This window comes from Octopus bimaculoides, chromosome 5, assembly GCF_046866305.1.
Source record: "Octopus bimaculoides isolate indiv1 chromosome 5, ASM4686630v1, whole genome shotgun sequence".
Taxonomy (NCBI): Eukaryota; Metazoa; Mollusca; class Cephalopoda; order Octopoda; family Octopodidae; genus Octopus; species Octopus bimaculoides.
In genome coordinates this window covers 55,548,494-55,564,545 of record NC_142932.1, presented here as the reverse complement: position 1 = coordinate 55,564,545, position 16,052 = coordinate 55,548,494, and the positions used below count along the sequence as shown (strand labels likewise).

Genomic DNA, 16,052 nt, shown 5'->3' with positions numbered 1-16,052 from the left:
GCAAGTTTCTTACCACATGGTCACTCCTGCACCTATACATACACACACACACATATATATATATATATATATATATATATATATATATATATATATTTACTTACATTAAGGGCATTACTACACGTAAATGCCTCACACTATGAGGGACTCTTAAAGTCAAAACTACCATAATAAATACACAGTGTACCAAACGCAAGCAAATGCAACCTTTGAAGCCAACCCTTAAAAACAGATTCAGCTGCAAATCATATGATTTCATAGTTAGTGTACATGATCCACTTTTTAATCATCAGTGCAGGCATAATCAAGACACAAAAATGAACAAAATCAACATACCAGACGAACCAACAAGGTTGCATTCCCTCGCATTCGGTACACTGTGTATTTATTATGGTAGTTTTGACTTTAAGAGTACCTCATAGTGTAAGGCATTTACATGTAGTAATGCCCTTAATGCAAATAAATATATTTAAAGGGAATAATTATAAATTTTTCCCTTATGAGGTTTTCACGCTGACTACTTGATAAATTCTTATAAAGATTTTATCCTATTTTAAATCTTAAATTTAACCGGAATATATTCAGTGCTGAATTATTCTAAATAAACACGTGTACCGAGATGCAATTTGAAAAGCCCGCCTCTTACATAGATATATAAGAGTGAACATCTCTATGTACTATGCTGGATACATTTGGTGTTCATCTGGTATGTTGATTTTGTTCATTTTTATGTGTCTTGATTATGACTGCACTGACGATTAGAAAGTGGATTATGTACACTAACTATGAAATCATATGATTTGCAGCTGAATCTGATTTTAAGGGTTGGCTTCAAAGGTTGCATTTCCTCGCATTCGGTACACTGTGTATTTATTATGGTAGTTTTAACTTTAAGAGTACCTCATAGTGTAAGGCATTTACATGTAGTAATGCCCTTAATGTAAATAAATATATTTTAAGGGAATAATTATAAATTTTTCCCTTATGAGTTTTTCACACTGACTACTTGATAAATTCTTATAAAGATTTTATCCTATTTTAAATTTTTAAAATTAGACAAACAGACAGACAGACAGATATATAAGAGCCAAAACATTTTAGAAAGCTAGAAATGATTTCTTATATAGAATTACCCAAATTATTGCTTTTAAGTTGATGGCTCTAAAAGGAAACTAAGAAATAATATTCCAATCAATGAGAAACAGAGGAGCAGTAACTTTGAAAATTAAAAGATATGTAAATATTTCAAATAAGTAGAAAATATTACCCTTTCTTTTACCATGTTTCTACTGAAATACATTATCAAACTATTTCAGTTGATTTTTATTTTTAATCAAGAATTTGGAGCAATTTAGTATCAAATAGTTAAAAACATTCATTGTAACAGAAAGTCACAATTTAAATATGAGCATTTGGAAATTAGTAGAATTGTTAAAACAAAACCAGAAGTGGTCTTAGATGATTTGGTATCAATAGGATTAAGGAACCTACCATCAATAGCACAAAGCACCACTGTGTGACCTTGTTCCTCGTGTTCTTCCATACTGTTGTTAATTTTATGAGTGATCTCTAGTCCATTGCGTCGCATCCATTCACGGTTACCAATGAATACATCATAGGTTTGAGATGCTGTAGCACCAACAGCTTCCATACCTAAATAAACAAATATTGAAACACATGATAGGCATGGTCAACCAGCTAGAAATAGCAGCCAAATCACCCTCATATTGCATACTACCACCTTAGAAACACAATGAAATGAATACTGTTGGTCAATCTATACTCTGCCTGAAAAAAAGTTAGGATGATCACTGCTGGAATGTCTTTGATAATATTGTGTAACAATTTTTTTTTTTTTTTTGTCTTTGGTCAGTAAGTGTTATCTCCTATTTGCTTCTATCTAGAAATCAAAGGAAATGACTACTATTTCCTTCAAACTTGGATTTTGTGACCTGCACATCAACATTTTGAAATTAACCTATTTCCCATTACATTTCAAACAGATTCAGCACTGAGTTACGGAAGCAGAAATATCATTATAGCAAATATTCTTCTCAATACCACAGATTTTGCTTGTCAGTTGCCTGAGCTTAACCACTTGAGCATGTCCCTTAGTGGCTGATAATATGTGCATCTCTGATCTTGGCCAGGAATAGAGGGGGAGCATCACAACCATGTGTTGAGAGGAATGTTTTGGGGGTTTGGAAAAAATGTAACACAAGCAAAGTTTGAAGGAAATATTAGCCAGTTTTCATACTTTCCAGGAGTAAGCAAACAGGAAATAACAGCTGCTACCCAAGGACAAAAATTGTGTTAAACAGTGTTATTAGTGATAGATAGTTACTAAACTGTGTGTTCGAGAAGAATAATCTTAGTCTGTGTCTTCATTGCTCACTGCTAACTCATACTGATTTCTTTTCATAGGATACATATAACCTAAAGTTTAGGCAGTGGAGGGAATATACAAGGTTGTGACATTTATGACAACGAAGCAAATGTGGGAGAAATATTAGAGTCACTTGTAGATCATTGGTCAAAACTATATCAGAAACACCCCATTATATTGTCAGGGTAGGCATATTACTCAGATCAGATAAGCCAACTTTGATTAAAATGAATAGAAAGTGATTAAAAAGAACAAAAATCAAGCTAAGATAGTCATTTTGCAGTCAGGCTGTGAATACAGTAATGATATACAGATATAAAATAATTGCTCCATCAATTATTTCTAAAATATCCATCCAATCTCCTGATAATATAAAGTAGAATGGAAAATAGAAAAATAGAAGCTAAACAAAACAGAAAAAAGAAATCAATTATAAAAAAATAAAATGGACAAAATAAACAAAAACTTACTTTCAATTATTGGACTGTCTTCCAAACCAAGAATGTTATCAATTTTAACCCTTTGGCTACCAGCCATATTTCTACGGTTGTGAACACCTTCAATATCAATGCTGGACAACAATGACTCAACTCTGGAAACTTTACAACGTAATCCACAACCTGGGACAGCTAGGAAGTCAGTCACTTGGCCAAGTATCTCTGTTTTAAGAGTCTGCAAAAAAAATAAAAAAGAAAATGTATTAAAAGGGCAAATGTGCTTACCTTTGTGAATATATATAGCTCATCCAGAAAATTATTTTATCAGGTTGCACACTTATGATTGAAGGTTTTAATATGGACATTTTCAAACATGATTAGCATCCTAATAGTTTTGTCAATAATGCCTTTATTGATAGGTAATTACCACGAGGTATAATAAAGTGCTCATTAACAGATACCCAAAGTTAATACAGCTTCAAAGCACCGCAGTAACTGTTACACATTGTCATCATTTAAAGTCCACTTCCTGCCACCAACCTTCACCTGTTTCCAAGTAAGGTAATATTTTCCCATAGGTAAACATGTTTTCCATGGAAAACTGGAAAGGAAAAACCTTGCTTGTATGACAATGATGCCCACCTACAACCATTATGAAATGTCTAGACAAGGATTCTACCTACCAAATGGACTCACAAAGACTTTAGTCAGCCCAGGCTGCAGTAAAAGACACTTGCCTAAGGTGCCATGTAGTGGGATTGAACCCAAGACCAGATAGTTGGGGAGCAAACTTCACATCCACACAGTTTACATATAATTGGCTAGATAAAATACAGAGAATAAAACTATGACCACAAAACATAAGAACATCTGTGGTAGTATAGGCTGTATGCTGATGGTAGCTAAACGACTGTAATCTAGAGGTGGGGCTGCCTACTCCAAGTCTTTGGTCATCAAGAGCAACTACTCTGCAATCTCCATGAAATAAGGTAGGAATGCTTTTGTGCAGGCAAGCCGGGAGATTTCAGAACTAGCCAAAAGAAACTGCCTTGAATGGCACCAGTTTATTACCCACTGAGTAGAAACAAGAAAAGTAAGGTACTCTGGTTTAATCTATTATACAACTTGGACAGTACCATAAACACAACCAAATATATTCTAGCTCTACTAAAGCAACATTTCCCTCTGACACATAAATATAATAAATTTTTTCACCACACCCACATTCAACATACCTTCTTGTCTGGACAATATCCCTTCCTGCAACATATTCTACAACCAGAAACATACACCCAGCAGCCCCTACCCTATCTATCTACTCAGAAATTCTGTGTCTGTATATCAAGATCCACAAACACCATAGGGTGGTATTGTAAAGGATAACATGGCATTCATCATGAATACTTCCAAGAGTTGCTACTACCAGCATCTTCACTAGTTTAAGACAGAAATTTGGAAGAACAACATACGTCAGTCAAAATTTGTCAAAAAAGTCAGGAACCAATACTTCATCAAGTTATTTAATCTATGCTTCTAAAAGCTACATAGAAAAATAGCATTATTATTATTATTAGCAGCAGCAGCAGTAAGGCGGCAAGCTGGCAGAATTGTTAGCATGCCAGGCAAAATGCTTTGCGGCATTTCTTCTATCTTCATGTTCTAAGTTCAAACTCCGCCAAGATCAAACCTTTTGGGGTCAATAAATTAAGTACCAATGAAACACTGAGGTCAATGTAATCGACTAGTCCCCTCCCCACAAATCTCAAGCTTTGTGCCTTTAGTAGAAAGAATTATTATTATTATTAGTAGTAGTATGACAGCAAGCTGGCAGAATCATAAATGTGCCAGGAAAAATGCTTAGCAGCATTTTGTCCATCCTTACATTCTGAATTCAAACTCCATTGGGATCAACTTTATCCTTCATTCTTTCGGGGTCAATAAAATAAGTACCAGCTGAGTACTGGAGTCGATGTAATCGATTATCCCCCTCCCCAAAATTTCAGGCCTTGTGCCTATAGTAAAAAGGATTATTATTATTGGTGGTGGTGGTAGTGGTAGTAGTAGTAGTAGTAGTAAGTAAGTAAGTAAGTAAGTAAGTAAGTAACTCCCCCACTACCATTCACACAGGAAATCATGGTTTTATAACTGTCAGGGAGCCTGAGTATATTTTTTATTGTGAAACCCATGGCCACAGTCAATCAGTAAAAGAATAGTTGTAGTAATAGTTACTTATAGTATATGTTTGTTGTTAGTGTTAAGATGATCTACATACCTTGTAATGAACAGCTCCATATTAGAGGACCACACTGAACATGTCAAGATGATCTACAGATTTATCAAAGTATATTCTATAAAAAAAAATTACCTGTTTGGCATATTTCACAATCGCTGCAGCAATTGGGTGTTCACTGCTGGTCTCTGCAGTTCCTGCAATAGCAAGTAGCTTCACAAATGAACACACATGACTCTCAACAAAAGTACAGATTCTTGCCACACGGGGTATTCCATGAGTGATGGTGCCAGTTTTGTCAAACACGATGTTCTTGACCTATCAAAAATAAGAGTAAACATGGTTTGAATAAGTGCAACATGTTAAACTAAAATGGTTTATATATCTACCAATGTGATATGCATATTTACAAGGGGAGGACCTATATATCTATTAATGTGACCCACTTTATATATATATGGGTTGAGGTATAAATATGAGAGAAAGAAAATGGAATCCATGAGACTATTATTCACTACGATCATTTTGACCCATCATGCAATGGTGCCTCATGGCTTGAGATGCTGTACAAACAGTTGCATGCATCATAGGCACTGGTGCACAATGAGTTGAACCAATTGTAGTGAATAATAAAGAGTCTTGTGAATTCCATTTTCTTTTCATATTTTTATAAACTCTATGGGCACTGGAATTCCTGAAGTAAATCCAGTGGCAAATACCTCCATACAGTTGTTGATATCAGGTAACCAAATACTGTGAACAGGCTTTAAACAACATACTACATGGTGTATAACCAAATATAAAATTATTACTATATATATATGTATGTACACATACACACACTTATATGACCTACATATCTAACAATGTGACCCTCATATATGTACTAATATTATCTATATATCAATATGTTTACATAGCTATTAATAGAGCAAAGTAACGCTATCCTACCCACAAAAATAATCCACAATTCTAGTAACTTACATATCTACTAATATTATTGCTACATTTACTAATATGAGCAATGTAACAATGCATTAATGTAACCCACACAAATTCAATAATATAATTAGAAAATAGCAGTTTAATTAAAACCTTTAGAATTTTTATTACAAAACATATTACTGCTACAACTGATAAAATTTCATAAATTTCAATACAACAATATTCAGTATTCTTCTCAAATAATGTATGAAAGAGTTAGTAATGCATAGGATTAAACACCTTGTAAAATTTAGTTATCTTCTTTTATGCTCTGAGTTCAAATCCCACCCAATTGATTCTGCCTTACATCCCAACCACTTTTCTTTAAAAATCAATATGCCTTAACAGAGAAGGAAGAGACAGCATTTTCTTTAATTTTCCACTCTCTAACAGAACACCTTACTGATTAAATATATAACTTTCTTACTTCAACCATTGTCTCTTCTTATCGCATGTTCCAGCAGTGCATTCATTCATCTCTTTATGCAGTGCATCCATGAGTGACAAAGGAGGAGGGGAAATAAAGAAATGATGAAACAGCAATTATATGATCGTTTCTCAGACCAGAAACTTGATTCAAATGCTTGCAATAGAGAGAACTTTGCTGAACTCAATAAAGAGAGAACTGGTGGTATTAAACTGGGCAACAGATTAAAGCTATTACTTAATGACCATTTCAAACAACCTGATATGCTTCCAAGTTGAATGTCAAGAACAAAGCTTGAGTGAAACCTGAGCCATACACTTATCCAAGGAACTGTGTGATCATACCAGGTCACTTGACAGGGCCATGTAAATACCAATATTTCTTACACACACACACGTGTGTGTGATTGTGTGAATGAATGAATGAATACAACATGGCAAAATGGTTAAAAACTTCACTTTGTAATCACAAGTTACTAGGTTCGATCCAATGTCATAGCATATAGAACAAGTCACATTTACCATAGTATTGGATCACCTCAAGCCTCATGAGTGAAATTGTGCAGATGGAAGCTCATTAGATGGACTGCACTTGTGATTTAAAGATCCAGTCTCATTACAGTATATCACACTAATTTTGTCAGATAATAAATATGTTGAGGCTTACATGTGCCTGTAGAATATTCAACCACTTACACACTAATACATTTGTAGCTAGTTCTGTAAATCAAACTGAATACTTATCGACAAAACTGGCAGAAATCTATTTAGAGTGTGTGGAGGTCTCTGTTTACATTTGCTCTTCCATAAAAATTACTAAGTAACAAACAGTAATGTTCGTGCGATTTCCCTTGTTCACCTTTGAAGACATGTAGAATAAATGGTCCCTTACTTGAAAAACAGGCAAGGGTGAGAGACAGGAAGAGCATCAAATTGTAAAACAGTGCCTCAAAAATATATTCATCTACCCCATGCAAGCATGAAAAAGTGGATTAAAAATAAGCCTAGCTCTGTAAGGCACTCAACTGTTTTTTCCCTACTGTTACTCTTAAATGACACATTTATGATTTCCTATATAGATGCAAGGCCAGAAATTTAGGTAGGGAAGAACCAATGGATTTTTTTTTATCAGTCCGAATACTTGACTGGTACTTTGTTCTTGACTTTGACAAGATCTGAACTCAAAACCCCAAAGCACAGTACTAAACACAAGGTATATTACTTGTCACTCTACCAATTTTGTTACCACTATCCCATGAAAAAAATAAAGGCATTTTATTAACATCATCTTTCTATCTTAGTTACAATATTGGGGTCATTTTATTATTATTATTAATAATACAACACTGATTGTGAGTTATTTAATTTTTCAAACAAAAAATTTTTTTAATATGAATTTATGGTAAAAATCATCAAGTTAAAATTAATTATCAATTATATAACAATATACCTTCATGACAAATATATCACTGACAGAAACATCAGTAACTTTCACCTTCAATATACAAACATTTTATAAAAGCTTTGAATGAAAAAAAAAAAACAATTATAAATAAGCTAAAGAAGAATTCCTAAACCCAAATCTGACCAGTGGCGTAAATAAGAAACAGTTCTTTTTTTTCTCTCTTAAAAGGTGCTGGAACACTAGAAAGCTTTAAAAATAAAATGTAGCTGATGGGATTAAAGACTCCAGTTTGTTCAAAAGGAGATTAGGGGGAGAGCAAAGGGTAGGCAACTTTAATCACCATAGCAAAAGAAAATGGTGTAAGCCCATTACCAGAGGTATATCATGAACTCAGCGCCTGGTTATGCTGTACTGACCATCTTACCTTTGATATATTTTCTAAAGGAATCCCACCTTTGATAAGAAGGCCAATACTGCTGCCTACCCCAAGACTTACAACAATGGCTGTGGGTGTGGCAAGACCAAGACCACATGGACAAGCCACTGTTAAAACTGTGAGTGAGTATTGGACAGCAGCTGTAAATACCACACGAAGATAATGCCAAGTACCATAAGCCTGAAGATGAAGTAAGAAACATACATGTTTAAAATTCTTTTCAGTCTTAATGCAATATATTTGCCTGAGAAGAGGTACTAGCAAGTATCAAAGACCAGATAATTGTTGGTATTTCAGTTTAATCCACCTGTAAACAACCAAGAGATAGATATTAGTTCATCAAAAACTCTACAAGTAGTCTTACACAGATATCCAGAAGCTGTACAAAAGACTTGTTTATATACATTATTATTAGCAGCAGCAGATATCCAACTGTTATATCCAGATAACAGCTATGGGATACAAATGGGGCTACAATATCTGCAACATTCACACTTCTTTAATTACTTCAAAATAAATTTGATATCAGTTATATTTCATTGTTGTAGGAAGCACTGAACAGACAAATCTTTTGATACTGTGATACTATTGTTAAATCCTACTTCAAGTAAAATCAATGCAACAAGTAGCAAAAGAACCTGTTGTTTTCCAATGTTGCCAAACAACTTCAGCCTGTGAGTATGCAGAATCCCCATCCTGATCTAAATAAGAATTTTGAACCATAATTTTAAAAGACTATCACATTACTAAAGCTGTCCAAATATTCTCAAATCAGTAAAAATGTGTTGACCATCTGATATCTATGACCTATGATATATGTAGTCCATGGACCTATATGTATACATAGATACACATACAAAGACAATGTTTGTACCTTGAAAGAAAAGTAGATGTATCTGCAAGTGAAAAAATTCAGTGTCAAGAAAGCAAAGAAATTTGTCAATATAAAAACAACACAAAGAACATCTCCCAAGAGAAGCATTAACAAAGAACACTTTTCTGTAAACCTTGCTGACTGTTCCCTAGATCTTACCTTATGTGTCAGTTCCAGAGGTTCACCGCCTTTGATGAGAATGCCATTAGTGGCACCAACCCCTGTACCGACCATTACAGCAGTGGGTGTGGCCAAACCCAGAGCACAGGGGCATGCAATACTCAAAACAGTAATTGCATACTGGAAAGCATATTGGAATATCAATTCATGTTTTGTCAAAGGACCATCTTCCTGTGAAGCAGCAAACAGTGTATGGTAGCATCAATTAGATTTGTTTACATAACATCAATGAATCAAATAAATGAAGGAATACAATAAATCAATACTTAGATTTACATCTATTAACCCTTTAGCTTTTAAACCAGTAATATCCAGCCCAAATATACCTGTTTTATATCCAGACCAGACAGACCTGATATCTCACATGTACCCTATAATGTCATTCTAAAAATACAAAATACACAATCACATCATCAAAAGCTTAAAGCTATGAGATAATGAATGATAAATTTAAAACAAAGTGAATAAATAAGCATTTATTCATTTTGTAATCTGAATGCTAAAGGGTTAAATATCACAGGTCATTGGTTTTCAAATGTAGTTTTATGTAAGTTCCACATCATAACTGTTTTTAGGGTGGAAAGAAAACACAGAACTAAAAACGGTAACAACAATAATTAAAATGATGATAATGTTAATGAAAAGAAAAGTAATGATAGTAATGATAATGATGGCAACTACCCTACCTATCCTGGAATTTTCTGTCAATAACTATCCAAGATCCAATTCTAAACAGGCTCAATGAAGACATACTTTTAAATGGTATCATAGAATGGTCTCAGTATACTGGCTGGCTTGATTCGATGTAAGCAGACACTATATATATATATATATATATATATATATATATATCCCAAGAATTACAGCGTGATGTGCTGCTTGACTGGTCCCCCCTCTCTCTCTCTCTCTCTCTCTTTATATATATATATGATGATGATGATGATCTTTTCTCCCGCCATGCCTCTGTCTACCCCTCCATCCTCTCTCTCTCCCCTTCGTAGTTTTTCCTTTAAGGTCTTCAGGTTCTGGCTATATATAAATGAGAAACCCATTCTAAATTATCTCGCTGACGTACTACGACGAAATACCCAAGATGCAGATAAGATAGAGATTTTTATTTATTTACGGCCTCAAACATCTCAATACCTTGCGCTTTAGTTTTTTGTCCCTTATTATTTATCTTGTTTCTCTCCATGAAATTCAATTGAATTCAGTTGTTGTCTTAAATTCATGCTTATTCATTTTCTAAGCTTCCTAAATTCATGCTACGTTATATTCTAATCACCCAGAATTCATTGCTCTTTTAAAAAAATTACGATTTATGCATTGTTGTCTCTCAAATATTTAAAATCTACAATTAAGAGCCCTCTCTACTCGCTGGCGGTAACCCGCCCTCCCACCCCCTCCACCGGAAGTTCATTCGTCTGTCATCCCACCCCCTCCACCGGAAGTTCATTCCTCTGTCATCCCACCCCCTCCACCGGAAGTTCATTCCTCTGCCATCCCACCCCCTCCACCGGAAGTTCATTCCTCTGTCATCCCACCCCCTCCACCGGAAGTTCATTCCTCTGTCATCCCACCCCTCCACCGGAAGTTCATTCCTCTGTCATCCCACCCCCTCCACCGGAAGTTCATTCCTCTGTCATCCCACCCCCTCCACCGGAAGTTCATTCCTCTGTCATCCCACCCCCTCCACCGGAAGTTCATTTCTCTGTCATCCCGCCCCCTCCACCGGAAGTTCATTCCTCTGTCATCCCACCCCCTCCACCGGAAGTTCATTCCTCTGTCATCCCACCCCTCCACCGGAAGTTCATCCCTTTGTCATCCTGTCAACCTCGGCTGTCTCCCGGAACCCATCTAGTGGCCTTGGCCATCCTCTCCCCTACCTTTGGGTAGCGCATTAAGGTTGAGAAATGTTTGCAGGTTGTAGGTAATGTTTTGCTTATGAATTCTTCCAATTGCAAGTTTTCTTTTCAGGTACACGACACTGCTTTTCCTCTTCCCAGGCTACAGGCCCACACCCCCAACACCCATACTGTTAGGATTGGCACTCTCAACGTCGGCACGCTGAAAGGTAGATCTGGTGAAATTGTTGAGATGCTTGAACGGAGATGCGTAGATATGTGCTGCATCCAGGAAGTAAGATGGAGAGGAGGTTCTGCAAGGTTCCTCACAGGCAAAGAACACAGGTACAAGATTTTCTGGGCAGGGAACACTGACGGGGTCGGGGGCGTAGGAATACTTCTAGCGGAGAAATGGGTGGATAAGGTAATCGAGGTCGTTAGAGTAAGTGACAGAGTACTTAAGATCAGACTAGTGCTTCATCATAGATTAGCTACTGTCATCTCAGCCTATGCACCTCAACCTGGGCTACCAGATGGTCTGAAAGACCAATTCTATGACACCCTCTTGCAAACTACCTCGTCGACGAGTGACAGGGACCTTCTCTTTGTGGCTGGAGACTTCAACGGTCATGTCGGACGTCGTGCTGGGGGCTTCCATGGCATACATGGAGGCTATGGCTTCGGTTCCCGCAACGAGGAGGGAACCAGACTGCTGGAGTTCTGTGATGCAACCAATCTTATGGTCTGCAATACCAACTTCAGGAAACCTGCCAGTCACCTAGTCACCTACCGCTCCGGCAGACACTCTAGCCAAATCGACTACATCCTCGCCAGAAATAGGGAAAGAGGGCGGCTTATAAATGCCAAAACCTACCCTGGCGAAGAATGTACCCCACAACATAGATTAGTAGTTAGCGACTTTGGGATCAAGGCAAAATGGGTGCCCAGAATTAGACAGGCTTGGAGAAGAAGGGTGTGGAAGCTTAAAGACCCTGCAAACGGACAGAGACTTAGAGACAAGTTACTTGAAGCATTTAACGAAATAGAAGGGGATATAGCATCATACAACGTGGAAGACAATTGGAGATTTCTGCGGGACAACCTGTTGAAAGCCACCGACCAGATTTGTGGGTGGTGTAAGGTCCCCTCCCAACCCAGAGTAACGTGGTGGTGGAACAAGGAGGTAGACAGGGCTATTAGACAAAAGAAACAAGCTTGGAAGGACTGGAAGAACGGTGGTAGCAGGGAATTGTACCAATGTGCCAGAAGGGAGGCTAGGCGACAGGTTTATTTAGCCAGAGGGGAAGCAGATAAGGAAAGATTTGCCAATGTTCTGCGCCGTGAGGACCAAAGACTCGAGGTATTTCGGGTTGCAAGACAGTGTAGGAGAGAGAATAGTGATGTTGTAGGAGAGAAATGTGTTCGCATGGATGATGGTACGCTTGCATTAAATGAGGATGCAAAGAAAGAGGTCTGGAGATGCCACTACGATAGATTGCTTAATAAAGAGAATGAATGGGAGAAAGAGAGCCTGCCTTATGTCGACCCAATAGAGGGACCAGCTATCCGAGTTGATAGTACCAGGGTAGATAAAGCAATTAAGAGTATGAAGACCGGGAAAGCCCCCGGCCCATCAGGAATCACTGCAGAGATGCTCAAAATATCTGGCAGTGTTGGCTATAGCCTAGTCACCCGTATTACGAACCAGGTGATACACGAAGGAGTCATACCCTATGACTGGTGTAGCAGCATCATAGTCAACTGCTACAAAGGTAAAGGGGACGCTTTAGATACAAATAATTACAGAGGCATCAAGCTGTTAGATCAGGTTATGAAAGTTACAGAGAGGGTCATAGCCCAACTAATTAGGGAGCGAATCAATTTAGATGAGATGCAGTTTGGGTTCGTGCCAGGTAAAAGCACTACTGATGCCTTATTTCTAGTGAGACAGTTGCAAGAGAAATACCTAGCCAAGGATAAACCTCTGTACCTGGCTTTCGTTGACATGGAGAAAGCCTTTGACAGGGTCCCCCGATCCCTTATCTGGTGGTCAATGAGGAAACTTGGGATAGAAGAATGGCTAGTGAGAGCTGTGCGAGCCATGTACAGAGATGCGGCCAGTAAGGTGAGGGTTGGAAATGAGTACAGCAATGAATTCCGGGTAGAGGTAGGGGTCCACCAAGGTTCCGTCCTCAGCCCCCTATTATTTACCATAGTCCTCCAGGCAATCACAGAGGAGTTCAAGACAGGTTGCCCCTGGGAGCTCCTCTATGCTGATGACCTTGCCCTAATTGCGGAGTCACTATCAGAACTAGAGGAGAAGTTTCAGGTGTGGAAGCAAGGTCTAGAATTGAAGGGCCTTAGAGTCAACCTAGCTAAAACCAAAATCCTAATAAGTAGGAAGGTAGATAAAACACAAACCCCTTCAGGTAGATGGCCCTGCTCAGTATGTAGAAAAGGAGTAGGTAGTAACTCTATAAGATGTACCCGGTGCAAGCTATGGACACATAAGAGGTGCAGCAACATCAAAGGCAGGTTAACTAGCAAGTTAGTTTTTGTTTGTGGCAGATGTTCAGGTGCAATAAAGACTGCAAACAAACAGGAAACAACTTCTATCTCATTCCAGGGTGAAAAACTAGAGGTAGTCGATAGCTTCCGCTATCTGGGCGACCAAGTTAGTAGTGGGGGTGGGTGCGCTGAAAGTGTAGCTGCTAGAATAAGAATAGCCTGGGCAAAGTTTAGAGAGCTCTTACCCCTGCTGGCGACAAAGGGACTCTCACTCAGAGTAAAAGGCAGACTGTATGACGCATGCGTACGAACAACCATGCTACATGGCAGTGAAACATGGGCTGTAACTGCTGAGGACATACGTAAGCTCGCAAGGAATGAAGCCAGTATGCTCCGTTGGATGTGTAATGTCAATGTGAATACCCGTCAGAGTGTAAGTATCTTGAGAGAAAAGCTGAACATTAGAAGCATCAGTTGTGGCGTGCAAGAGAGACGATTGCGCTGGTATGGACATGTGGTGAGAATGGAGGAGGATAGCTGCGTGAAAAAGTGCCACACCCTAACAGTTGAGGGAACCCGTGGAAGAGGTAGGCCCAGGAAGACCTGGGCTGAGGTGGTGAGGCAAGACCTTCGTACATTGGGCCTCACCGAGGCGATGACTATGGACCGAGACCTTTGGAAATGGGCTGTGCGTGAGAAGACCCGGCAAGCCAAGTAAGATCGTTGCCAGTGCCCCTGGACTGGTTCTTGTGCGGGTGGCACATGAGATGCACCATTTTGAGCGTGGCCGTTGCCAGTACCGCCTGACTGGCTCCTGTAGGATTTTCGAGCGAGATCGTTGCCAGTGCCCCTGGACTGGCTTGTGCGGGTGGCACATAAAAGACACCATTTCGAGCGTGGCCGTTTTCGTGCGGGTGACACGTAAAAGCACCCACTACACTCTCTGAGTGGTTGGCGTTAGGAAGGGCATCCAGCTGTAGAAACTCTGCCAAATCAGACTGGAGCCTGGTGTTGCCATCCGGTTTCACCAGTCCTCAGTCAAATCGTCCAACCCATGCCAGCATGGAAAGCGGACGTTAAACGATGATGATGATGATGATGATGATACATATACATACTACATCCATAAACTTAACTAATTCAATGAAACTGAAAAATATGCACCAAAGAGGAAACATCTACGTTGCTTACTCAACATGCTACAAATAGCAACCAAACCAAATCTTCCTCACATCATGCCTCACCATGACAGAAAAAGATATATTGAATAGAGGAACCCTAGATATATACAGCTAGAACACACTCAATCATGGATCCAGGATGACCTAAGGAAAAACAACAATATATATATATATATATATATATATATATATATATATATATATATATATATATATATATTGTTGCTATTATGCAAAAGTGTCATAAGCCCAAAGATTGCTTTTTCAGAAAATGAAAAAATAGTTTCACCATTCCATAGTAAAACTGTTGTACTACACTTTGACAATTTTTGATATTTTGGCATCTGAAGCAGCTGGAAATACAATAGTTTGACCAAAAGAACCAGCTATCACAAGCAAAAATAAATATTGCAAAAAACGCATTTCTCCAAATTTGGACATACAACAGTTTAACATAATAGGGATATATATATATATATATATATATATATATATATATATATATAAACTTTATTTTTCGTTATCATTAAAAATGAAGGAATGGTACCCATGATTGATGGGTATGATTGATGCTTTGATGTTTAGTTCTAATAGCTACAAGTTGACACTTTCAGGGAAAATGCGACTGAGAAGAGAAAGACAATTCTAAAGGAACTGACATTCTATATAAGGAGGATTAGGTGGGTACAGGGGTTAGTGGTGTCGGGATGGGGGACTGGGAATAAAAATGTTTGACAAGAGAAAGAGAAAAGAGGAACAGGTGTGTCAAGTTGATTTAGGTGAATTTGGTATTCCTGAGAAGTAGGGGCTATCGTAGTAACACTTGAAAAGGTAGAATGAAGCACAGTACATCTGTTGGCTAAAGGTTAGTACGTGTTGATGAGTGAATCCCTATCAATAAGCCCTAGTTTTGGTTGTAATCCAGAAGATGTTCCATGTAGTGCTAGTGTAATTCCAGCTGTGAGACTAATATTCCATTCTACAAAATCAACAGTTGTTCAAGGATGAAGTATTTTCTAATGAGAAGAATGCAGTTTTTGCTATGTTGTGGTTGTAAGATTGCCAGGTGGAAACATCTGTGAATATGAGACATAACTAACATCTATAATGGTTCTGAAGGTTTTATTAAACATTTAAAAAACATATTGACTTGCACATTAT

General features: G+C 37.9%; 1 protein-coding gene across 9 annotated transcripts in view; it reads right to left on the bottom strand.

Annotated features, from left to right (window-relative positions):
* LOC106877342 (copper-transporting ATPase 1) overlaps positions 1 to 16,052 on the bottom strand; it is a 166,400-nt gene that overhangs the window by 13,689 nt on the left and 136,659 nt on the right. For all 9 annotated transcript variants that reach the window (XM_089352275.1, XM_089352278.1, XM_089352279.1 and 6 more), the window contains 4 exons: positions 9,338 to 9,529; positions 5,189 to 5,371; positions 2,857 to 3,058; positions 1,492 to 1,653 (listed from right to left, as the gene is read on the bottom strand). In XM_089352275.1, coding sequence (XP_089208401.1) covers positions 1,492 to 1,653; positions 2,857 to 3,058; positions 5,189 to 5,371; positions 9,338 to 9,529 — 739 coding nt within the window. The remainder of the gene's footprint in view (positions 1 to 1,491; positions 1,654 to 2,856; positions 3,059 to 5,188; positions 5,372 to 9,337; positions 9,530 to 16,052) is intronic.